This window comes from Paralichthys olivaceus, chromosome 1, assembly GCF_024713975.1.
Source record: "Paralichthys olivaceus isolate ysfri-2021 chromosome 1, ASM2471397v2, whole genome shotgun sequence".
NCBI classification, from domain to species: domain Eukaryota; kingdom Metazoa; phylum Chordata; class Actinopteri; order Pleuronectiformes; family Paralichthyidae; genus Paralichthys; species Paralichthys olivaceus.
Genome location: NC_091093.1, coordinates 26525126 through 26552531, shown reverse-complemented (window position 1 = coordinate 26552531; position 27406 = coordinate 26525126). Strand labels below are relative to the sequence as shown.

At 40.0% G+C, this 27406-nt stretch overlaps 1 protein-coding gene across 2 annotated transcripts in view; it reads left to right on the top strand.

The window, feature by feature from the left end:
* trip4 (thyroid hormone receptor interactor 4) overlaps nucleotides 1-27406 on the top strand; it is a 61909-nt gene that overhangs the window by 17051 nt on the left and 17452 nt on the right. For both annotated transcript variants that reach the window (XM_020099577.2, XM_069526241.1), the window contains exon 12: nucleotides 6834-6936. In XM_020099577.2, coding sequence (XP_019955136.1) covers nucleotides 6834-6936 — 103 coding nt within the window. The remainder of the gene's footprint in view (nucleotides 1-6833; nucleotides 6937-27406) is intronic.

Genomic DNA, 27406 nt, shown 5'->3' with positions numbered 1-27406 from the left:
AACATGCACTAATCAGTTATTTTTACTCAAAAGAATAGCAGAGATGATAGCAGCCTACATTAGCCATTTTGAGTCATAAACACATTATGTGTATTGATTCCAACCAGAACTGTCAGTTATTATTCCAAATTGTAACTTTTGTCTGTAAAGCATGCACAATTTTGGCAAATCACAAATTGTGGTTTTTATTTCGCTTTATTATTTTCTCAGAAGAATTACGTGTTAGTTGGAATTAATTCAAGCTTGATTTCTTGAATAAGTTACAACACTAGTTTGGACGCATTATTTTTATCAGAGCCATGTAAGAAAGCTGCATAAACTCTGTACAGTAATAAAGATTATTTATATATCACTTTAAGAACTAATCAATAGCTCACTCTGCACTTTATGGGTACAGTTGGTTTAATCAAAATTTTAGACAAAATTGTTGTTTAAAAATATTTCCTACAGCTTATTTTTGCGGGCGGTGTCAAATTCATACAGAATGTGTTTGTGCTCTGTTCCTGTGTCATGCAGCAATAGAAAAACAATTCTATTAGTGCATCCAAATGTTGAAAGACAAATGCAGCACCAGTGTCCTGAGGGCAGATGCATTTGTTGGAGGGTTAGTGATCAGAATCGGGCTTGTGTTGTTTGGAGAACATGATAGATTAAAGAACGATTGGTGAACGATTGCTGTTGCATACAGTTCCCAACAACACCCCCCACATGTAGCCCCTAGCTTAGAGACAACCCATCTGTTTCTCCGCTCCCAGAGTGAAACCAGCCTTGACAGAACCGGCCAGGCTGTATTTCAAAAGTGTCCTTTCTGGGAAGACACAGTTGGCTGTGTGTAGTTCCCTATCTATCAAAATCTCTGCCTCTGTGTTCTCCCCCTCACCTCATACTCTCTTATTATCCGTCTTTCTTACTGAAATGGTATTCCTTATTTTCCCTCTCTAGTTCTCCCCCCTCTCATTCTCCCTTCATGCTGTGCCTCCCTCCTCCTTATTCCACCCTCCTCATTTTTAAAAGCCACATGCTCCCAGCCCGTCTGGCTCAGTTGCACCCTGCCAATGAAGGGCTTTTTATTGGGCTGAGATTGAGTGCAGCCAAGCAGGGCCTGGCTAGGGCTGAGGCTGGGGCCAGGCTCGCAGTCCCCCAACCCCCCACCCTCACAAACTGCACAGCCCACTCCACATGCCTGTTCTGGTCTGGCCCTGTTGCCCAGAAGGAGATTACTTGTCTCTGCTGCCCTTAATTGCCGACAGCAGCTGAAAAGAGCCACAGAGAGAGACATTGTAGAGAGAGGAGAGGGAACAGTGTTGGCTTGTTGAGCTGTCACTTGACAAGCTTGGATTCAAAGGTTTGTGTTCCTTCTGTCAAATCCTGGCTCTGTATTTAGCTGGTTTTATTAAGATGGATGTTGTTTTCATCAAACTCTGCGTGCAGCTCACTGTATTTTGGACTGTACTAAGTACGAACACTGCACTAGAACGTGTGCTGAGGAAGGAAAGGTGATGAAAGACTTGCATGAAGATTAAACCTCAGTACACGATACTTTATAATAAGCATGGGGGAATGAGCAGTAGGACCCCTGTGCCCTCTCCCTTCCTTTTAAACCACTATTTCCAGCAGCTTCTTCCCTGCCATCCCTTTTCACTTTTTCCAATGAATTTCATATTATTACAGTTATTGTTGAATCCCTCTTGGCTCGATCCCAGCAAATTAAATAGTGGGCAGTGTATTGAACTGGCAGTCTCTGAAGAAGCTGTGAAGCTCTATGAGTTTTTCACCTCTTCTTTCTGTTTGGTATTTGGTATTTAGGTCTACATTCATCTTGCAGCTACTTGTGAAAATGTTCTGTATCCACATTTAAAGCCAATTGTTGTCTGCTCTACGCCTACTCGCTCCGCTTCAGCACATATTATCAAAGCTTTGTGTGTTTAGGCTGCAAATAAAAAGATGCTTCTCTTTTAAATTGTTTGGGCTCATGCTGGTTTTTTTATTCTCTGACCAGAAAAAAACGGATTAACACGAAACATTTTACAAAACATCAACTCCTGAATTACGTTTTTAGAAATACTTCCATATTGTGAGAAATATGCTCATTCACTTTCTTGCTGTAAATGTATGTAAAATATGAAGCTAACACGAGTAGCTGGCTAACCTGGATCTGTACAATGTGAAGGATGATTCGACTGAAGGAAGTGACGGGCTATTGATGAAGATAATAGTCCAGTACATAACTTTCCATTAAACATATTGGTTTTTTTACATTTCAGCTTTTCTAACGTTACCTTAGAGTTGCTAGGAGTAACCGGTTTTGTTTAGCTAGCTAGTTATAGAAAATACTACGAAAGAGAAATGGCAATAGTGAAAAGTAAGTCGAGGGATTTCATTTTAAAATATATACGTGATGATTTATCCTGTATGTGCAGACTGGATAGGTCTATCTTATAAAAAGTGTTTGGAGCCTCGTACCACAGTAAACATGCTCCGTTGTGTTTAGTCTATGATCACGTCGAGGCTGCAGCGTCCATGTCGCACTATACTCTGACTTCTAACGGCAACTGAATTTGCCCGAAGCAACCGACTAGTGATACTCAACTCACGCTGAGGCATTTTAATGCACCTGTCACAGTCACTATACATATACCCTCAGATCACTCCCATGTTAAACACTCGGGACTCTCTACCCAGAATGCCCCAGGGCTGTAACCCTGACCTACCATGCCAAGAAACCGTCACACTAACGACCCTGGATTACTCTTAACTAAATTCAGAGTGACAGTCATTGTCACCCAACTGTGTTTCCACATAAATCCATCGAACAATTTCTTAATTCAATACCTGTGTTTCTCAACAAGCTCGCCTTTAATTGCATTTGTTAGGGGGTCCAATCCGACGACATTAAATCCTTCCTGATGAATATGGAGGGCTTCAGCAAACCACCGTGTCACACAGCCACAATGTTTCGTGCCCTTTTGATTAACATGGAATGGAAACAATTAGGTGGGGGGAGGTAGCGAGGCAGAGCAGCACATTCAACAGCTTTAAATGCTAATTAGCTAATGGAGGATGAAAGAGCAGGCAACTGGCCTGGTCTCACATGAGCACACTCGGGCTCTTGCTGCAGCTACGCTTATTTCATCTGATTTTGGCAAGACCACCACCATTTTGTTTCCTTGAATAAACACCCTGACAACACAGCCATCTTGTGTAACGTGAGATCCCTTTTTAATGATCTCAAATGAGGCTGAACACATTTTTTCAAGAAGGGTCTCTTGTTACCTTCTTCCTTTGGAATCACTTATCGTCTATAACTACCCCGTCATCTTAACTAATACACTTCCATTATTTCCCTTTCAGATCATTCCCAGACCCATACTCTTGGTATTATAAGTTCTTTTAAAAATTTATTTGATTTTAGTTTTTTTCTAGGGCGGCAGACATCACTCACTACCATAGGATGATGTATGTGTTTAACCAACAGTTGACCCAATTTCAATGCTGCTCACACAAGACCCAGATCCATAAGTGCTGTTCCAATCAAATCACTGCTGAACCATAGCATTGCATCAGATTTTATGTAAACCCAACAATGAATGACAATGACTAAGGGTTCTTTAAAAATAATCACTGTGCATAGAGTTAAATCACTCCGGATTAAAGTGTCTTCTCAAGTGCCTAGCATGTACATTAAAAAGAAGACTCGATTAGGCTGCTCACCTAAGTAAGCTGTTTGAGAAGGACTGCTTGGTCTTAACAGTTCACAGGATCGATCTTTACATTGTAGGTGGAATTTCATGTCCCCTCTGGCTGGTTTAAAGACGGTATTCCTTCTTCCTAATCTGATGGGTGTTAATTGCTACATGGGGACACGTAGGCTCAATGTGAATATAACATACAAAGGGTAGACACTAGCGTTGGGGAAATTTCTTGTTTCTAAGATGCATTTTGATGCAGACTTGGACGACTCTGCATCGATGCAGAGACAGAACTAAATCGATAAATGTTTTCCTCTACATTTTTTTTGTAGCAATACCCCGCTGCTGTATAATTATAACCACCGCTGCTTCAGGATCAGGACAGACGCAAATTAAAGGTCCAGTCGACTTTTTCCATGTCGGCGTCTCCTGTCTGAGTGTCCTCCCTCCACTCTCCCGCTGACCTGCACTCACGGGCAGACACACACACACACACACACACACATACACGCTGCAGACAGGAGAGAAGTACTTTTTCAGGCTCTGTTAGAAGATGCCATCCAGGAAATACAGTTTGAGTAATAGAGACAGATTTTGAAGGCATAGCTATCACAGTGTTTTCTTTTCAGAAATTATTTTATCTTTTGATACAACAAATCGCAATGTAAACAGTCAATATACCAGGAATGTGCGTTGGCATGGATTTGATCGATTTGAAGCTGGTTCATCTCATTTTCTTGACAAGCCTTCAGTCTTTTTGCTACGACTGCACAGTGCGGAGGCTCAGAAATAAATGAGGTGTCTGTTTTCATGCAGGGCTGTCATCACACTGAATGCATCATATAGACTTCCTTACTGTATCTGTTGCGCTAAGCACTTTTGTAAATAGGTAACAAATGTATTTCTATTTTCTCAAAAGGCAGAGTAATTTACATAAATTGTTCCGGAAAGAGGCATTAGTAGCTCAATTGTTGGGGAAAACTTGGGCCAGTATACTCCATCTGTACTGCTTGTTGGACTGTTGTTCTTGAGAAAATATGCATGGTTTGCACTTCTTTCTAGATTCTTCTTTTTAATTCCATTCGCTGTACTTTTCACATGAACAACCTAGCCCAACTATTTAATGTCTTTCTAAAGAGACTGTTGGAAAATCTGCCCCATTATCCACAGTCTCTCTCCCTTCTGTGTGCCAGACAACGTTTAACTCTGCATCAAGTGCGGCCATTCAGAGCAATAAACACTTTGGAACTTTGATGTTGTCCAACAACACATAGTAGGAACTGACCCTCGTGCATATTTTTGGTCTTTCAGAGTATTAATGGCAGTAGAATTGGTGTGTTTGGGACTGACCCAAAATAAACTGGAATGGCACTCAGTAGAGGGCAAACCACCGCCAAGGGCCAACAGCCAATTCAATCAGTTGCGTGAAATTGCGCACACTCATAGATATCACCCCCCTAAATATGCCAAGAAGTATTAATTATTCCCTGGGAAATTGGGGGAAATTAAAAAAACACAATATTAAAGAAAGTGGGGGAAAAAATCCTTTGTTTGGATAAACCCACCAAAAATTCTTTCTTGGCTCATGCCCCATCCTTCCGCCAAGTTTCTTGGAAAAGTAATTTTTGTGTAATCCTGTGACAACAAACCAACAAACAGACAGGAGTGAAAACATCATCACCTTGGCGGTGGTAAGTGCCTGTGTTCAAAGCAATGAAGGAACATGTTGCACAGTTTAACGACTCACTGAAGTGTAATTGATCATGTTTGGTCAACAATGGAGCTGTGTAGTACAGAGGCTTAAGACAGATCAGACTTTAGCCACACAGGGAGTAGAATAGATAGAAAGCAAAGATGAACTAGTGTTGATATTTTTTTTTTTTTTTTATGAGATTTGTTGACGATAAGCAAAACAATACACTGACAACCTTTACCTTGTTTAACCCAACAACAATCCTGGGTTGGATAGTTTTGTTGAAGAGCTGTTCAGGGAAATCTAGGAGCGGATGTACTTGACGGGGAGATCTAATTTAATTGGAATCACTGTCATTTGCCAAAATGGGATCAAGGGGCTCTTTCAGGGTTGCCATTGATGTCTAATGACTCAGAGTGTTTACTTATTTTATCATTCACCAGTGTATTACGATGAAGTTGACACAGACTGTAATCAGAAATAAACATCTCTATCATCTTTGCCCAGTTTGTCAGGGTTCATACAGATGGGTTGGCCACTGTGTTGATTTTCCTTAAAAAGCCCCAAATTTGTCACAACCTTCAGTGCTCCTTTGAGGGAGATAGGGAGGCTGTGAATAAGAGAAGTGGGAGACAGAGGGAAAAAAAGCATGCTGTCATGAAAAGAGCCGCTTCCTGGCTGGCTAGATGCAATCATGGGCACTATCTGATAGCGCCGGAGGAAATTGGATGAGCTGAGAGCCTTTGGCTGCCAGTGATGGGAAAGATGACTCCTTTGTCACTGTGTCAGTCAATTCCCTACTCTCACCTGCGAGATCAATCAATAACACAGCGAGAGAGAGTCTTCCTCTTGTCTCTGGGCCTCGGTATGCTGTAGGCTGCTGTCAATTATCTGCTGTAAAACACCTTCTCCTTCATCGGAATGTGGTATGGCAGCTTTTATGGTGTGCATAAATATGTCCAAGACGTAGTTAAATGTGATGCATTTCTGCAGATTTCGCAGGAAGCTTTTAGTAAATTATGATATGAATGTAAAATGCTGTTTAGTTAATAAGTGGTTTTAATAATTTTAATTTTGGGATGCGAAAGATTGTGTCTGAAATAGTAATTGTATATGTTGGATTTTTGGTGCTGGTTGTGTAAATGTAGTCTCATCCTTACTGCTCGCAAGTGGTGCAACTGCTCTCATTAGCAACTGCATCATTAGTCGTGTAATTATAGCACATAAGACCCAGCGAGATTCATAACTATCAGTTGCTGTCAGGCATGTAGCATTACATCAGGCAAGGAGGACATCTAGCATGATTAAGGCGTATAAATAGAGACACTCACTGAATCATTCATAACTGTGATGCAGGGCATTATGCATGTTTTTTATTTTTTGTATTTACATTTTCTGTGCACAATATGGCCACTGCTAAACTGCAATTTTCTCTCCCCTCTCTCCTGAAGTTCCCTGATACCTGTGAGGAGTCCGCCTCCCCATTCGTCTTCATCTGCACCAACCCTCAGGAGCTGCTGGTGAAATTCCCCATGAAAGGGAGGCACAAGATCTGTAAGTCCTACTTCTTTCATGTCAGGGGAAGTGAAGTGTATGAAATTAGCCCGAGCCGACCAAGGATTTTTATTATTTATTTATTTTCCATCAGCCTTCTCCTCTGCATTTATGTAGACATGTAACAGAAATTATAATGCCAGGCACAGATCCTGATTACTACATTTTCATTAATGAAACAGAATTACACACAAAGCACCCTCCCACATACAGTACACATGTACAGATTGTCTCTGTGAGCCATCTGTAAAGACGGGATTTTGCTGTCAGGTTGCCTGGGGGACAAGCAGGGCCTGGATGTGCTATGTTGTTGCTGTATTGTGTGATTTATAATAGGTCTCAAACACGTTTTCCCTCTGCTGCCATAGCTGCTGCTGCTGCAAAATGATGTACCTGCAAGCTCTTTTGTTAATATTTCAAAACCCTCTAAAGACTTGAGAGGATTGTTTATGCAGCTGTGCCTCTCACAGATCTTTCCAGATCGATGGAGAAGGAAAGGTTGAAACTAAAATGTAGCAGTACATGTGCCCTTTTTTATTTCACCCAAATGAATCTGATGGCCCCATCTCCATTTTTGTGAAAATGACGCACAGTTAAAAAGGTTTTAAGAGGTTTAGAAAAGACAAAAAAATGAAATGAAGGGCATATTGAGTGGGATGTCGGCAGGTCTTGAAAAATATGAAAATATATGAATATAAGTTTGATGCTAATAGTTTCAGTCTATATCAGTAATATATACTGTTACTGATTAAATACTGTTAAAAGTCTTTTCTCTAGAGGTTTTCACACTCTTGCACTTTCCTGCTACACTACACCTCAAGTGTAAAATCAGGCTACTCATGTGCTTTTGTTTGATTTTATGTTTTAAGTTGTGTTTAAATTGTTTATTCATTTCATTCTGTCAAAAGCTCAAGTCTTGAATAAAAGGCTGAACTTGATAAGATATGCTGATACAGTTTTATGGGCGTGCTGTCGTAAGCACAGAATGCTGTAGGGAAAACTGCACCTACATTATTTAAACCGAGAGTAGCTTGTGGTTTTATGAATCAGCAGCTTTTGATTTTAGATTTGTTGAACCTGCTTGTGGAGAATGGTTCACCATTAATACACCTGCAGCTTGATTCTTTTTCCGTTTACATTTTCCTAATAGACAATCTGGTGATGTTTCCCTAATACTGAATTTTTCAGATTTGTTTAATGAAAAATGATCAAGTAGCAAAATGAGTTTTTTTTAAAAACGCTCCCTGTGGTTTTATTTTGATGACATAACATTTTTACAATCCACAAATAACCCTGGTTACCTTTTATTCTGAATCTGTGACATTTCACATGTTTACCTGCAACAGCACTGTACTGTGTTTTGTACTGTACTGTGCTGTACTGTATTGTTGATGTTCACATAAATCATAATAACTTCAATATATATTTCAGAATATCACAAACATACAGAGTAGTTCCATCATCATCGACATCCCTAAAATAGGCTTTTTATGATCCATCATACCTACAATATGTTGAATTACATGTCCTCTCTTTTACGTCATCATTCTCTGCCTGTGCAGAGTTGTTGCATGCTCTTCTTATGTCATATACATTGATCACAACAAGCTTCCAGTGCTACACATTAGCGCAGTGTTTGGATCGGTTATCCTGATCCATTTGACCCAGTCCAGCCCGTCTTGTTCACCAGGCAGCATTTCACTATGTCACTCGCTCTCACCCCCCTCTTCCACCTCAATTCCCTCTGCATCTCACGGGTCAAGGCATTGCCGCTCATCCTGCTCAGGGGGGCCAAGCGCAAGTATTTTTTTTTTTGCTCCCACAGCAGCTTACGTTGACAAGATCTGCTTGTCACTGGCATTGCCGGCCATCTCATGCCTCATCAGAATGAGCAAGAAAACGGTCCAGCTCCCTGCTTTTCCACTGCTTTCAGCAGAGTCAGGGATTTATTTCATAATGCAGGTATTTGTCGTGTTTTTCATTAGTCAGTGCTAAACATTAATATGTTATTGCTGAAGTAAGGTTTAAAAATACTAGAAACAAAGCTCAAAGTGGTCAAATCAAATGTTAGCCAGAATTTTACTTTGGCTTTATTGTTTATGTACTTTACCATTGGCTGGTATCCTAGCAACAACTACTCTTCCTGAGCTCCATCACATACAATTCAAACGCTTATACAACCGTGAAGACGTGAATTACTCTTTAGTATTAGCATTACTCTTTAGTATTAGCATTAAAAACCCAGTAAAATTACATAAACAACAAACAAAAAAAATTTGATATGTGAATGTCTAAATTTATGAAAATATTTTCGTCTTATTGCTTTAGTCAAGCTGTGTTTTTCTTCACCTGCCACTTTTTAACTCATTACATTATGCGGTTGGAAATGTGCAACTGAACGTGTTTTTTTTTAATGAGTGTGAATTTTGATTTCACTTGACTGACAAGCCGCACAAATGAGCTGAGAGCTGCACGATGCTGCAGACTTCTCCTGTGGGATCGTCACTATTAGCTCACGTTCTGCTTTAGCACGAGTGTAGTTATTTTGCTTATTGCAGCTGGAAGCTTGAAAGGAGAGAAACGTCCGAACACTGATGGACATTCTCAGATGCATTTGGCAATTACCAGAAAATCTTATGCTGCCTTTCTCTCCAGCCAGTTTTACAATCAGCTTTGTAGATAATGTGTTCAGCACTGCTACATACAAATTCAGGTAGATCAGTCATTACCCTGTGGGAGAGTCTGTGGCATTTAAAATGGCACACAGCCAAGGCTCACTCCCTGTAATAAGGGATGTGCATTATGGTTTATGGCCACATCCTGTGAACATTTGTGTGTGTGTGTGTGTGTGTGTGTGTGTGTGTGTGTGTGTGTGTGCGTGTGTGTGCGCTGAAGGTCAGTCTGGGTGTTGAAAGCTATTTGGCTCTTTGACATGAACCCAAATTTCCTTTTTCACTTCCTTACAGCGATCCCTCTCCTCCCCCCATGTTTTTAATAGCCTGACATTCTCTATATGATGTGTCTGTGTACACACGGCTAGAAGTATGAAACACAAACCGTATACCACTGAGACATTTTCTTCGTGAAGTGTATATTATCTCTTAAAACAAAATGTCAAATCAAACCTGTTTTCACCCCATAATAACATTGTTTTACCATCTCAGCTTTGTTTCCATAGTGTCAAAATGACTGGCCCTCTTCAAAACATTTCTGATCCTAAAATTATATTAAATTATGAAATAAATGTGAATTCTTTAACAACTTATTTTCGACACCATGGAGAGCGTACTGACCCCAGTGGGGAGTATCATTATCTGGTAACATGCAGGGATCAATGTCTGAATTTGACGGTTGGTGGCATCACCAATATTTAATTATTTGACTAAGAACTGAGCCTGTAATTTGAGCTCAGACTGCCATCACTGTCGCAGGTAAGTCTATCGCCTTTGTCTTTTTAAACTGCAGCTAGAGCTGGAGTTACACTCTCTATTCTAGCGGGCCTATTTTTGCTAAATGAGCCTCACTGTTGAGCTATTTTTAATCTTCCTATTATGAATCCTCTGAAGTATTAAAATCTTATTGCTTCAAAGCAGGAAGAGTGCACACTTTGATTAATGGTCTATGAATCAATCAAATATCTTTAAGACCTCGTTTAAAAAGTACTTGACAAGCAAGAATAAACACACAAGTCTGTTGTCCCATATTAAACTGACAAAAGCACAGAATTAGTCAAGATCAGTCTGAACTGGGTTCAGAGCTTGGGCTGATCTTCTCAAGGCACCTGATGTATTTTCTTCCATCTGAGGATAATTTCCCAGCTTCAAAGTAACATGTTGTGGCACAATTGACAACACACTGTAGGGTCAACAAATAAAACAGTGATTCACACTCACACTTAGACCAGCAGGTAATTTAAAGTCCTTTATTAACCTGCATGTCACTGAAGTACCTGGATTAAACCCACGCAGGCCCAGGGAGAAGATTAGAAAGGATCGAACCATTGACTGTACATAAAGATGGACGATGCGTCTACTTTTCCTCTCAAATTAACCTGGATCTAGGTGCTGCCATTTTGCACTTTTAATGACATTTGGGTGTGTGCTGTGATATTAAGGTTCCACATGTGCTCGGCCAATTGCGAGTCAGTTTCTGCTGTCAATCCTGTTTTTATCCCATTTTTATAACATCAAATAACTTTTTAAAACCAAACATACTGGAAAAATTAACACTCGAATATGTGTCATTTTCTAAAATGAAAGAAACCGTCTTTGAGAATAACTTATCTAACATGTACGTTGACTTTTTATTTAGGTCCCATCTGCTAACACGGAGGAGGAAGGGTTTATGACCTATATTGCAGCCAGCCAACAGGGGGCGATCAAGATGATATGGCTTCACTTTTTGGAGCCGTCATATTATCTTTGTATTCAGTCTATTGTTGGAACTTCGAATCTTCTTGCTTTGCCCTGATAGTGCTAACTAATGTGCTGCTAACGTGCTAAAAAATTCATGATGGGTATTTTAACATAAAGACGAGCAATTAATTCACACATGCGCTAAGCTTATCACCCGATCTCTGTAATAAGGAAAAGAAAAGGTTGTTCCCCATTATTAGAACAAAAGTCATCCGATCTCCTTTAAAGAAGAAGCAGCCATTTTAAGCTCTTCACTCAGTTTGGTGCTGAATGTCGAACTCTTGTGATAATACGTATGAATTCACTGAGTGAGTGAGTTTATGAATACTGGCTCATCTTTCTCTAGAAAGATTAGTCACACTAATGGCTCTCGAGCAGATACAAAGGAGCTCTCTGTTGCTGAGGTTTGATCCAACTGCATGCAGTGAAGGAAGTCATGGGTATAATTGCCAAGATGAGAAACTCAGCTTCAGCAGCAGGTCTCGATGAGATCTTTTTTATCTCTTACAGACATTGACACACACACACACACACACACACACACATTTATACATGTATATATCTTTATCAAAATCACTGGAGACTGGAATCATTTCAACGGACCTCAAGGTCGACAAAATAGTTCTGTCCTGAGCCTGAGGCGCAAAATTAATTTTAATTAATCTACTTCTTCACTTGTATCTCCATACATAACTGTGGGCTTTACAATTTCTATGATGATGCTTTATTATTCAAACAATCATTGCTCTTTCAACATCATCACATTTTTTGGAAGCTGTAGTACCATATGTAGATGTACACTGTGGAGCATGAATAGAAACATGCTCTCTTGATTTGCTAGATAGAAATAAATATGGTTTTTCTCACCGGTACCAGTGAAAAATCTTGACGGCCGACTCTGTTTCGTTTGTGTTGTTTCATCAATCCATCCACGAACAGAGGTTTTCAAACAAAAGAAGGAGGCTGTGTTTGATAAAGTGTTTAGTGGTTAAAAATGAACTGCAGTCATGCTTTCAGTACTGTATTGTGAAGCTCAAAGAAAAAGCAGGCTGGGTAATAAATGACCCGTCGCACCGTTTTTACCACAGTCAAAATAGAGGACATTGTTGTTTCGATACAACAGCAAACAGTCCTTTAACAGTTACTTTGCTAGAAACACAACAGACGAGCCGCTGGTGGGTTTGTTTGCGGTGCAGCCAAGAAAACTCATGTTGTTTCAATAAAGAGGTCAGACAATAATCGGCCATTTTTTTCCACCATGCCAGAAACAACCATGTTTTGGATCAGATTTTTAGAACACTGGACAACAAATGATGAAGCATGGACTTCAGTTTAATATTTTCTGATTACCAAAACAGATCTGTAATTTATTGTAGTTCTAGGACATGAAGATTTTAGAATAAATAGTTTTTCGAGGAATCATCATGCTGAGGTCTGTTTTTCACTGATTAATTGCCTCCGCCAAGGACATTATGTTGTCATTGCTGTGGAAGGGTGGGGTGTGGGCAGGGTGTGGGTCAAGGAAGAACCCATTATCTTGAGAAGCAGTTACGATTAAGAGGGCGGATTGAGTCATTTCTTTTTCACTTTTATTAGCACTGCAAGATGTGGCGTTCCTCGAGAAATTTGTGAATTTCTCAAAAGTTAATGCAGTGATCTCCATGAATAAAATCAGTACGCGCTCTGCTGAGTGCCGTCCTAGTTTCCTGTTATTTCTTAAAACCTCACACGTATTTAACATCCATGTGTGTTCTTGGAAACAGCCCAGTAATGTAAAGCTGTATACCAGCTAATCTTCAGGCAATTATGAGTAAGGTTTCCAAAAAATTAGCTTGAAATGGTAAATGCAATATAACGCTGTAGCTACAGAATGTAAATACACTGAATGACTCTTTGTCCTTCAGAATCTTACCACTCATTACTCTCACACTGCAGCAACATAAACAGTAACATATTCACTAGTAGCCGCTGAATGCTTAGCTTATCATTTGTCTCTGTGCGCTTGGAGAAAAAAATACAGACCACTGAAATCCAGTACAATACATATTAAGCACACTTTTGGGAATTGCTTGAGGCAAAGACATCTATATTTACTTGTTCCCGTGTAACAGCCACGTGCCAAGGGGCTAGTGAGTATACATCACAAATAAATGATTCTCTTTATTTGGGTGTTTATGCATTCAACAGCATATCCCTTGTACACATTGTACTTCCAGCTCTCCTTTCAATTTAATTTGCATTCCAACGCATATATTAGAGAGCTATTTCTATATGTACGCCTTTATCCCTCAGGTTGCTGCACATATGGAAATAACACAATATATTCCCACTGAAAAAATTGGAGTTGAATTTTGCTGTACTTACCATCAGCCACATTGTTACCTTGTTATTACCACTTTGTTTTATGTGTGAAATCACAGCACCTTGGGACTGCAAGTATAGAAACAGCCAATTACCTAACAAATGTCCACCTTCTCTCCTGAGGTGGCCATGATTTTTTTTCTCTCCTTTGTTTCCCCTCTTCCTCTGTCATCTACTACTGGGAGACAGAAAGAGGTCACCGTGGCGGAAGTCCTGTTTTGGTTATTTATTCATGGATATTCCATTTAATATTCATGCCTTTTTCAGGACTATCTGGCTGCAGAGGAGAATTTGCTGCCTCGGAGGCAGCAGGGGCCAAAAATCAGGTTTCAGCTCGAATGAGCCCAGTGGATGAAGGAGAGAGAGCGAGCGAGGGGAACGAGAGAGCAGGGTTTCATGTGTTCTCTAGTAAATGAGAGGCAGGCCTTGAAGGTGACAGGCTGTGTTTATTACTGATCTGTCAGCCGGTTAATGGGGAGAGGAGAGGAGAAGAGAGGAGAGAGAGCTGAGCTGTTGAGCAGAGACCAGGGTACACAGGCATGGAGGCAAGAGAAAGCCCCGAGCAATAAACTTCACTATACTTGATGTGCTTGTCTTCACAGATTCAGTGACAACACTCCTGCTGAGCTGCTAAATTAAGCTCACTTAAAAAAAGAGTACTTTGCTTTATTGTCATGAAATTATTATTATTGAGTAAACAAACATTAAGACTGCATGAGACCTAAGTATATCAAGACATCCTGCTCTGGGCTGCATGTCAGAGAACGTGCACAGGGGACAGTGAGTCTTTTTCTTGGCGGGCTTTTTTGTACGTGAGTCAAGTTTGTGTAAAGCACATTAAAAACAACCAGAGTTGACAAAGTGCTGTACAATAAAATAAAATAACTGGAGATAAAATAGCTTAATATATGTTACGATCCAAAAATAAATAAAAACAAAAGAGATGAGTTAATCAAAACTATCTCACATGCACACACAAGTATGGATCAGTTTAAAGATTATAAAATACTGTAGGCTTAAAGTCGACTGTAAGCCTTTCCCACCTGAAATCACCCATAATGCACTTCTACATTGAGTTTCACACTTATGTGTAAATAGGTTTTGTGTTTTTGTGAGAGCAGACAAAGTTCCTGTTGTGTATCTTGGCTTCATAGTATTTCAAGCTGCACTCAATATATGTTTTTGCTCTATTCTCATGTTTTCTTACTGCACTTAATTCAATAAGAAAAATCTGGCAGCATGAACTGTAATCTATGCCCCAGGGTTATTGTTTTGTATTTTGATATTGAAAACAACATGAAATAACATTTTTAGAGCCGTGTAACCTTGACAAAGACACGCTTCACCTGAGAGCTTTGTAGTAGTTCACTGCACTCGGGCTCAGAGGTTTTATCAGCTGCCTTTGGTAATGAAACCTCTCGGCCTTCTGTCTCGCTATAGCCTGAAATTGCCGTGCAAAGAAATTGCGCTTTGTTGTCGCAATAGGTTTGTCTTTCCTTATCTTAACCAAGCATTGGGGCCTTTATCAGTCAACATAACAAAACCCATATCAATCAGCGTTTGACATGCCACTGCTTTCTCGGTTCTCACGTTTACTGCACAGCCGACATGCTTTCTGCGTTAATCATGAATATTTGATGTAGTTGTTATTTCATGTAATCTAATTAGGATTCAAGCCCCGAAGTGGCAGAACCCCTTTTGCTTTTGAGTCGTATTTCTATTATTATTAATACTCTTCGTTATAATTTTTCTGCCAAACTGGCGGAAATTAGCTACAAACATGAGAGTTGACCCAGTGTCTCTTGGCCGATGTGATAAAAAAGACCAAAAATGTTCACTCTGAGTTTCATTGACTTGAAATTTGACACCATTCAAGTTCAATGTGCTCTTCTTTCTTTGCTCTCTTTCATTTTTTAATGAAAAGCATTTTCTCTCCTAAACCATCTTTGATTTCTCCCCAATTGTGTGATGATAATTACTGGACCAATCTTTTAAAAATTCACTTGAAGCTTATTGACTTATTTAGTTTTCAAAATAATGACGGACTTCACAGTGGGTGAGGCTTAGCGGGGGAATTGGCTGTAATTCATTAAGAAATTGCTAAATCATGTTATCATGTCTTCAGGTCATGTTTGGGTCTAAACATTTTGAGACGGATCCATCGGGGGCGTCACAAATGCCTAAAATGTATACCTCAAATTCTCATGGACTGAATCTCACCGAAATCCGTGATCATGCTTTTAGATAAAAGTTTAACCAAAATCTGAATCTTCACATTGATTGTTGAACGTGACCTGTCACATATTTACTCATAACTCAGGGTTCCTGCGAGCAATCCTCCATAAACTCATTGGAGACATGCAACACTATCTTCTGAACATACACACACTTTTGTTCAAATCCAATGAAGAGGGGAAAAATGACACAATTATGGAAATGCTGCAGGCTCCGTAATGATGAAACAAGTGTGTGATCGCTCTCACTCCTTTAAACAGAAAGAAACTAACTGAAGTGACTGTGCTGGGTTTTGTGAAGCCTGCCACCTGCTCTTAGCTTTAATGTCGGCCAGTTTAGCTGCTAACTTCTGTTGAGCGAAAAGGGGCTTGAACCCACGCTTGCGGCTATAATTACTATTTAAATAAGTGAACATTTAATTGGGAACATTGGAATGTATATTTTACGTCCGTACGCTCCATGTGACCCTGGTTTAAATAGCTTGTATCTGTCTGTGTGGGTGAAGGCATTAAATATAGGCGTGTGAAAAGCTTACTCTGTCCTGTACTGATTTGTTGCAGAACCTAGTTTTTCTGATGAGACCTGAGGGGATTACACTCCTGAGAATAAAATAGATTTAATCTTGGGGAATATAACATGGATGAAAGTGTATGAAGCAGAGGGATGCCTGTTTCATGCACTCAGATCAGTGGATTTCACAACATCGGTTTTGTAACACAATCATTTCCACTTTATAAGCGATCTCTAAAAGCAGCTGCTAATAGCTCAGCAGTGTTCAACCGCTCTTCTCCCCAAAGCAGGCAACACACCACAGTTTGTGCTATAATCCCACATTCTTCATTTATACTGGTATCCTGTCTGTGTCCGTTGATGGAGACGCACAATTGCAGCAAGAATCGCACTGTTATTCATATTTAGATATTGTTTACAGACTGTGTACAAATAGAAATGTGTGATGTGAAAAGAGAATTGGAGACTGTTTTTCAGTTTTCTCTGCCTTTGTCTTTGTCTCTAAGCTAAGCCTGTCACAGTCATCAATCTGAGTCAGCACTGAGAGGGGGGGTGCAGACAGATATGCTTTGCAATGTGATCTATGTCCTTGATTAGTGAGCGATTACTGTGTTAGGCATTGTGTACATATATACTGTATATGCATAATTGCAGTCTTTCCACTGCCTCGATATTATGAATTTCTCAGGTTAGAAATTGAGGATCAATAGGTGGATTATTTACACAGTTCAAGTAGCTGACAGGGGTGAGGAAGTTAAACTGCACAACGCGGCCAATGAGTCACTTAAAGGGTGAAAAGTGCCAGTGAATGTTTTTGCACTCACTTTTACATAAAAGTCAAACAAACAATCATGTTTGCTAATGACTCCTCTCTTTCTTTGGCTAATGTGATATATTTTAATATCTTAGGGTTGGACAGTCAAAACAGGACATCACATCACCCTGACAGTATTTTCACTGTTTCGTAACATTGTGTGGAATATACAAGTCAATTATAAAAATGATTATCAGTTGCAGCTTTAATACAATATACCCTAATACAACAGTCCTACAATAAACCCTAACATGAAGGTTATAATGTTGTGTTTGAGGTGTTTCTGTTATTTGGACTTACTCCTTTATATAAATTGAATCTAATCGAATACAACAGCACCATGAACTACGTTCTGTACAGTTCAGTTTATATTGTATAAACATTGACACACTGCTACTCATACGGCCATTCACATTTATTTCAAAACACATCTTCACCAATGTAATCACCTTGCTGCACTTGTGAGAAAGACCAACAGTAGTAATTCCCCCCTCAGAGGAGGCTGTCAGCTCTCCATCAGCTGTCAGCCTTTTCACTCTGTCTGTTTTCAAAGGAGCATTTGATTCTGGTAGTTTTCCTCTCCCTCTGAAAAGCAGCAGACAGATGTAATAGCCATTAGCCTCGGGGACAGACAGCACAGATGTGTCAACAAGGCTTGACTTTAACAGTCCAAGTGAAGTCAGAGCAAACAGTGGCTGTGTAGAGGCCTGTGTGCTTGAGCAGTGATCCAGGGGCACGGTTGCACGGCGTTGCCCCGGGACTCCAAACAGACCGTGACTCTAGTTCTCATTACACGAGTGGGTCAGACCACCCCAATACGGAAAATAAAAAATGCAGGGGAAAACCTGAGTGCTGTCACCTCACTGACAACAGCCCTGCAACCTTGTCCTTCATAAATGAGTAATGCAACCTTAAATACACTCTTACTGCATAAGCTGTTTTTATATATGCTCCTACTACCTTTGTGGTTTTACTAAGGCTGCAACTTATTGACAAATTATTGACACATTTTCCAGCTTTTTCCATAATAATCTGATCACAATAGTTAAATTGTCTTTGTGAATTACATGTTTAAGCTCTGCGTAAGTCTGTATAGCTGCCATTTGACCAGCCTCAGCAACTGTCTCATTATCTACATCCACTCGTTTCCACCTTCCTTACTTTCTCATGACCTCCGCAAAAAAACTCAAAAAATTCTATTCTTTATCTTAATTTGATCTCAATTTGCTGTAGCATTTGCCAGATGAAAGAGTTGAAATTCTAATTAAGCTGTAATGGCGGCAGCAAGCTGATATTTTTTTTTCCTCCCTGCACATTTCTACCTCGTCAGCCCTCTCTCTCCCCGTATGTTTAGCTTGATCTCTTCAAATTTATTTCCTACTTTGTAACCAGAGGCAAGAGCCCTTGACTTGCTGCCCCCACAGCCGCAGCCAAGGCAGCCATTTAAGTTGTGATTAAAAATTAATGGTTGAGTGAGAGGCAGCAGAGAGGAAACAGGGGAGGGCAGAGAAAGACGGAGACAATGCCTGAGCAAGAGGATGGGCTTTGGACAGAGGAGCGAGCCCAAACAGCAGCTGCTCCCTGATAGAGGGCTGGAAGGTCTTCTCACAACTCTGCTGTGTTTAACTGCTCTGCTCACACCCCACCATGAATATTGCATTACCGCACTATAGGGCTCCTTGTGTTTCCCCCACTGTGTCGAGCCGAGCTGCAGCCACACTGCCAAAGCATGCAAGTTAAGGCTGCCCCCACTGAGAGAGGGGCGTCCACATGCAGGCAGACCACATGATCGCCAGACTCACTCGGAGAGGACCCAGTTAGAAAACTATTCATTGAGGAAAAAAGGGATATGGATAGTGATGAGTAATACATAGTGTATTTTAACTAAAGGGCTTGCCAAACCAATCCAGGGCATCATTCAGGCTCCGTTTCTAAAGGTAAAAGCTAAACAGAAATACCATGGAAACACACAGGGGCTTGACCTTGACTCTCCCAGATGATGAGTTGTGGCACTTAGAACACCGTCTGCCCTTTTCTTCCTCCTGGCCTCGTTCTCTATAGTGTTTCATTTCTGAACACAGAGACCATTACCCCCTGATTTGTGCACATATTATTTTTGTACCAGGAGCATTATTACCCCGTAGCACAGCTCATTCAAGAGTGAAGGTAAAAGTGTGTGGTTTGGAATAGCTGCCAATTCTGAGATGAAATAACAAAGGAAATATTTTTCTTGTTTTTCTTTAATTCTTTGTATAAACAGGATGTGAATTAGCAGTTTGTAATTTTTAACAACCTACTTGCTTATTTTAGAACTATAGTAACATTAGCTTTTTCACACAGAAATTAATTATGCTATATGCTAACTGAAGGCACGTTTATTTATATTGCACATATTACACACAAGGAAATTCAGTGTGCTTTACATAATTCAAAAGATTGTAAGCAATAGCAATATTTTTTAAAAAGAAATTGGTAATTGAATACTTAAATACAAACAATTATGGATAATTATGGATGGACAAAATAATAAAACAATTTGTAACATTAAAAGGAAGCATACAAATAGGATTTGAAATGAACTTTAAAGCTAAATAATGAACATATTGTGTCTCATTTATTGAATCTGGGCACAGAAGGATTTGTAAGAACAGCCATGCTAGCTCCAGTCAGTCATCATGCTAAGCTTAGATAATTGACTAAAGCTCTACAGTTGATTTAGATTGGCTGGTGTCAATCCTGTCATCTAAGTCATCCCTAAAAAAAGAAGAAGCCTATTCACCAGAATATGGAACTACTATTGGAACAACCTCACGGACGTTTAGTGAAAGTGAACACATTCTAGATTTCCTTTGTGTTTGTTTGTTTCACTGTAACACCGTGTGCACCCGGCTGCAGCCGTGTCATAGGGTTGGTTTATTTTCACTTTGAAATAAAGGTTGTCTTACGGCTCATCTGTGCTCGACTCACCGCATCCAGTCGACTGTGCAACCACGTTTACAGAGATTGACCCCTGTGAAAATTTTATTGCAGACTGCCGTGTCTTTGACATAAACCCATTTCTGCTGCCTCTCCAAAGACATTTTTAAAGTTGATAATGCCATGGTGTTTAAGTACAGAAGTCATAAAAGAAGCTGGAGGCGAGTCTGCAGAGAGCAGTATTCAAAAATTAAATGTCCTTCTCTGTTAAACAAATTCCTGCTCTGTGTACAGCATTAAGATTGACTGAAGGAATAACGTGACTGCACCGGCGAGTTTAGATGAGAACCGTTCAATGAGGCAGCGTCGCTTCATCTTAAATCACTTTATTATTGGTTTAAAAGTTTAATAACTCCTTTAACTTGTCAAAACTTCACATTGATATGATTACTGGTGATGATACAAAATCAAATGATTTTTGGATTCTGATTGCTGCTCACCAAAGTTCCACCGCCATTACTTCCTTAATGATGCATCACATACTGCAGGAATTTGCCATAAGTTGTAGGAAAATGTTTTTTCTAGACTAGATCCACAATAACGATTTAACCCAAAGAAACAGCTATTCGGTCACTTATTGCATGTAGGTGATTGAATCTATTTCCACATAATGACAATATCGTGGTTCTTTCAGCCGTAAGGACGATGGTTTGACAAGAAAATGTGTTTTACCTCAGACTTGTCCTTAAAACTTTAATGTGAATATGTGTCACAGTCAGGGCTTCTGCAGTTTAACTAAACACTAGAGCTTTCCCTGTCAGACAGAGGGAACTGTGCACAAATTGGGATTAATGTGAGGAGTGAGGTAGAAATAGGTGTCATCTAAGAATGTGGAGTTTAAGGTATAATCAGATTTGTAATATTGCTGTTGCCACCTCCTCCTTGTCACCCACCTACTTACTGCTACACTCTGTTCCTTCCGTTTGTTTCACGCTTCTTACAATATTTGTTAATTCTGTCCTATTTCCTTCTGCTGCTGCCATCACTGTTCTTGCTTTAGGTGTTATTTGCAATGCTAATGAGGCGAAGCAGCAAGTAATGGTTTGTAGGGAAAAGAGGCTGCCTGCAAAGATGGTGATATGGTAATATAGCTCACTGTGGCACATAGACAGTTCTTAGAGAAATGACTGCACACACGGCGTCTTGTGTAAAATCTCACGAGCGCATTCAAATAAGCAAAACAGATCATCAGAGCCTCATGGAATGTGTTTAAAGTTGCTGCAATTTTGAAATGAGGTGTGAAATCACTGTTTCTAGCAATATGTCTTTTCTGCTTGAAATGCAACAGAATCCCCCTCCGCTTTATGAAAGGGAAATAACAAAGAATGCATGTTTTATTTAAAATGCACCTTTCAAAAATATTGGTGATGACTTGTTCACTTCAAATCAGAATATCAAATATTAAGAAACGTAACTGTCACTTCTGCTTTTGTCAAAATTGTTGGATAGAAAGGCGATAGTGATGTAGTGTGAGGTTTGATTCAGTACTCAGGGAGTATTTTAGGAGCTTTGTATTTCAATCCTGTACCTGGCCACGACCTATTCTTTCTCCATCGCTGCAGTGGACCAGATGTTTCTTAGATAACGACCAAAGAACCATTCCTCAATTTCAACTCGTGTAATCATCGGGCAGCTTTCAGCAGGCAGATTCCCACTTATCTCCCTACTGCCCATGTGATTGAAATTACAGTCAAGGCAAGTAAATGGATTATTGAGCGATTGTGAGTGGCTCACTCTGCAGTTCTGGCTGTGTGTGTGCTCTCTGGCTCGACAGAAAAAAAATCTAACAATAGCAATATACTGAATGTTTCAGCTCTCAGATGTGTACAAGGGGTATTTGTTATTGATTTTTGTCAGTGGGCAGGACGTCAAACCACTCTGTTTACAGTAGGTTTTATGCCAGCCTCGCATTCATGTGGGCTTTACAATGAGAATCATTGCTTTTACTTGAATCATGATTTTCCAATAAAATGTTGCCAACGAGATAGAAAATGTTCAGTCCCTCTTGTATCGTCGCCTTTATCGTGTCACAAATGGCTGTTGCAGTTAAACCAACGTGGACTCTCCATCCTCTGGTGTTGTTTGAATATTCAGGGAAATGTTAAATGTGTTCTTTTTCATATTCAGATGTTTATTGCGACTGATATCGATCAGTCAGTTGAGAAACATTCCTTCACTCTGTTGTGGCTCCCTTATGTCGGACATCATTCTCCTACAGTTTCATTTGATCCGACCAGCTTGTCTCACATTTCCTTTATTGTCTCCTAGTTTATTTTTCCTTTGTTTGTAACCCAGAGATTAAATGAGAAGTAGATGGAGTCAATATGGTGTTTGAGTTGGGTGAACTAGAAGATGTGGATTAGTTGGGGGGAAGAGGATACAAGTGTATGTTTATTTTAGCAGCAGTCGTTGTGTTGTGGGAGGACTGTGTGTGTTTAACTGGCATGTGATTACACTCTCCTTTAAGCCATTTTTGGACTTGCTCAGCTTGATCTCCATCAGCTTTCCTCCATTGTGCTCTGTGGAAACTCCAGGATGTTTTCATCTCCTGTGGTGTAAAGAGAAACCTCAATGTCTTTTCCACAGGGTCCTTATCAACTGTACACATCTTCACCTTTTGAGCTGATAAGCTGAACTTTATAAGTCAAACTTGTCAGCAAACAGTTGCTTATTTACACATCCAGCTGTAATGGTCCCATGGGCGCATTCTTTTAGATCTGTTTTTTTGGTCTCTTTAAACTCCTTAAACACAAATCTGGAAAGTTTATTCATGGAAAAATGTAAAATCTTCATATTTATTATCTTCTATTATCATCAAAATATGTAAACACCTAATACAGATGTAGTTGCCTTATTTATTTAGTTTAAAAAACATTCATTTTATTGTTGTTGTCGTTGTGTGCTGTCTCAGCCTGTTGTGTTTTTCAGTAGCCTGACAACTCAGTTATTTCCAAAACGCTGCCAAAAACACATTAGACAGTTGGTTTAAAGGTCAAAGCAGTTTGGCTCAGCATCATTCGAACCATAACCAGTCTGAAACAGCTGATCAGACTCAGAGAATCTGTCCGACCCTCTGGTCAGGTTCATTGAGCAGGCTTACTGAGTTCACCAGCTGTCAAACATATTCTCTCCTTTTCATTATTACAAAACACCAAGCAGCTACAGAGGAGAACACAAGCCCAGAAGTGATAAGGATAATAAGGTCTGTCAGTTTTACTGCTTTCATCGAGCTCTTAGTCACTGGCGGCTTAATATTAGCCTTCGTTTTCCAGCACAGATTTCATTGTGAAATTGGTGTATTTGGCTAGTGCGCCACTTGAAAAGGCTTTTCACATGAGATTGCCTGCTCCCCATGGGGCTGGAACTGGAGCCTCCGCAGGCCGAGAGCGAAATGAGAAAATGAACAGATGACTTGTGCAAAAAGATGAAAGACTTTGCACGTGCACTGGTTTAATCAAAAGTAAAGATACTACACATTATGTACTTGAACTGTTGATTCACTGATTAATCTTTACCAGGGTAGAAACTAAGTATTCTTCTTTGTTAATAAATCTGCCGGTTATTGAAACAACCATGACTCTTAGAAATTATGTTTATATACAAATAATTAGCGGTAGTATTTCCACGGATAAAATATTTACTTTCTGCAGTAAAACAGCCACTCAAAGGTTTATGATGCAGAGACACTCACAACACGTGATTATTGGTTTTGGTGTAAAACAGAAACAGTTCACAATGACTTCAGACACAATGTGTTTGATTACATTCAACCAAAACCACAATCATTCACAACAGTACAGTCCTGAACCGCAGCGATAATAAACGATATAATCCAACAAGAGATTACGGTAATAATAAAAAAATATATAATAAACGTTATTTGTATAGCACCTTTCATAAAAGAAATGCAGCTCAAAGTGCTTTACATAGAATATAGATACAAATAAACACACAATAAAGTATATGTTCCAAAATTCCAGGAGAAAACAGTGAAAAGGCCCATTTGCTATATTCAAGATGTTTTGTCCATCAGCCAAAAAATCAACCCACAAAAACAGCTGCTGGTTAATTTTCTTTTGGTTTAATAATCAATGAGTCAGTTGAATGTTGCAGCTCTATTGTGACACACTTACAATCTAAAACGTGTGGATGGTGGGTTGGAATCTGTGATGTAGTAAAAGTAGCAAACCAATAAACTCTATACGGCCTTAGTGGAGGAAAATAAGCCTGTCAGGACAGAGAAGATGAAGTATGTGACATTTGAATTGACTCTCCGAAGGAGCTGAGGCAGTGTGGTCTCTTATAAGCTCATGTATATTGCCTGGATTGAAGCATCAGTGACTTCTTCCCTGTGCCTCAGCTCGCTCTGCAGCTACAGCTTTCTCCGGGTGAGCTCTTAAGTCTTTATCTCACTCTTTCTCTCTCTGCCTCACATAACCCTCTTCACACTTCGCATGAGAGCACCTGAGCTTTCAGGAAAGGACACACACACACACACACACACACACACGTGCACACACCCACACAAAAGGCACACACATCAACTCCAGCTGAGCCCCCTGCTTACAGTGGTATTAGGATTGCATCTTTCTCCCTCTGCTGTGGAAATAGCCTGATTACTGATGGCTGGGAACGGATATTGCTCCACAGTACGAGTTTCCCAACAGAATGAAAAGACATCAACTCATGTAAATTTGTAAACTAGACCTTTTTGTACCATTTTTCTTTCTGCCACTGACCACTGACACATTATTAGCAGAATATATTGTATTTGTGGCTTACATCCATACTACTCCAAGTTTCTGTGATAACCTCCTTCCATACTTACACAGCTGAAACATATAACATGACATTTCATGCACACTGGTCATGAGTGTGTAAACAGGAAGCAAATGATCTGCTCTGTATTTGTTGCTTGTAGTTATAGAAAATGCTACAAAAAAGAAAAAGGGATTTCATGAAGTCTGACGACAAAGTGAAAGTGTTACGGACAGGGTGTTAACTGCATCTTGGCTTCACCACATGTCAAGTCGTTACTGATAAGAACTAATCAGGAAGTGAATGCATGCGACTTTGTCATGGCATCTCAACATCTCAGTTTTTCCTGGTTTTAAAAGTAAAACGGGACCAGCAGTATTTTTAGGCGCTCGAAAAGTCGGTAGTAGTGTGAACGGCAGGTGTAAACGTTGTAACAGTGATGTGTTTTAAAACCGTGGATGTAGCCTAAAAACTGTATTTTACTCTATCTATTATAATCATTCATCTTAATTTAAGTCTTGGATTTCTGTTTTTAAACCAAAAGTAAGTCGTCTGCCATCAGTATTTCTTTTGACTCGAAGCCAAAACTGAGTTTGAAAGCCAGCCAATCGAGATGCAGGCGCAGACCTCGGTTTAGAGAATAAAAGAATTGCCTCAGCAAACATGAAAAAGATTGCCTCTCGAGCCATTTCCCTCTCTTGTACTCTGACTGCACTCACATCAGACAGCCCTGCTGCTGCTCAAAAGGTCAAAATCAGCGAGTAACACTTTGCATCACTTTGCTTTAGTGAAATGTTGCACCCTCATTTGATAGACTATTTCAAAAACAAATATGAAACAACACCATGCACGAAAGGTACTGAGCTACAGTCTAGTACATCTGTAAAATAAAATACTAACAAGCGAGTACAGAAATAGGAGGTAAAACAATACAGGGGGGGTGCATACTGCATGTTAGCATAGAGGGAAAGAACCAAACTGAAAACTGCCTCGTATAAAACACCTCTGGTTGAAACCTGCTGTTCGAGTTAAACTCTCCCACATTCTCTCATCTGTACTCCACCTCTTCCTGCACCCCCTCTCCCTCCAACAGGCCTTCCTCTTCTTGCTAATTATCAAGTGCTCTGCCTTATTCCTCTCACAGCTTGTCAAGCTCTCCAGGAGCATAGTTGACCCACTTTACATGCAGACCTGTAGGCTAAAACCCCACTTATGGCCCCTTTGTCTCTTCTCTTGTCAGCCCCACCTATGTATGTATAAATAAACATACAGTTCATATCTTTCTAAAGATGCATTTGTTTCCTGTCGTGTATTAAATTTATTATTCACCTGAATAAAAAAATGCTGTTGGATTTAAAAATGGTATAAAAAAAATAACATGCAGCCCTTTCTGGATTTGGCCTTGTATTCCCTCCTCTTTTCACAAACTACATCAATATTTACACATTAAAGCAAACAGAGGCAACAGTGCATCTGATTAGTGCTGTGAAGTAAATATCAGTGCCCGTGTCACGCTCGGCTTAGACACAGACAAGATGGGAATATCCGGTACCAATTATAAACCAGCTTGTGTATCCCACTCGTCGCTGCTTACGCTGCCTGAAGCCCCGGGTGTCTGTGCCTCCTCTGTTCTGAAGGTTACACCATGTCCAGCATAACTACATACTGTAACTCATCAGACTGAAGTCATCATTAACACGGCTCCCTGTAAAAGCATGGAGCCATTCTGAAAATGTCCATCATTAGCCGTGCCTCCTCGGTGCCTCCCTACCCCCACTCTTAAAAAAGAAAGAGAGAAATCAATAGCATCTGCTGCCTTTCAGCTCAGCCTGCTTCATGCTGAAGGAGACAAACAGTGGGTGAGCTAAATTGATTAAGTATCAAGCTATTTTTAGAGATGATGATTTCCAACTTTGTCCTCACTGATGAAGCAGTAAAACAGAAGCATTAACCAAGTTGTGATGATTCCTCCAAAAAAACCTCCTCATCGTGTGCGATAACTTTCTGATTAAATAAACATGAATGTGTAACCCGTGCCTGCCACAGCTTTTGAAATAATGATGAATGGGCCTCAGCGCACTCAGTGTCTGTGCGGTGTGAGCAATTGTCACATGACCACAGTGGTTGTGGGTAATTAGCGTGTGACACAGAACGCTGCTAAGCTAACAAACGATGCATATAGGAGAACTAATTACATTTTGTGGCATATTTGCCATGATTATCAACCCCACCCACCTCCACGGCCGTGCTCTGTTGAAATGTTAGCCTCTTCAAGTGTTATCGCCACACACGTGACGGCACACTGTTAATCAGGAAAGGGCTTTACTTCCTTCACCCTGCGTCCCCTTCCCCCAGCTGCCTCTGTTTATTTGCTCTGCCTCTGTTTGATGTGTTCCGTCGC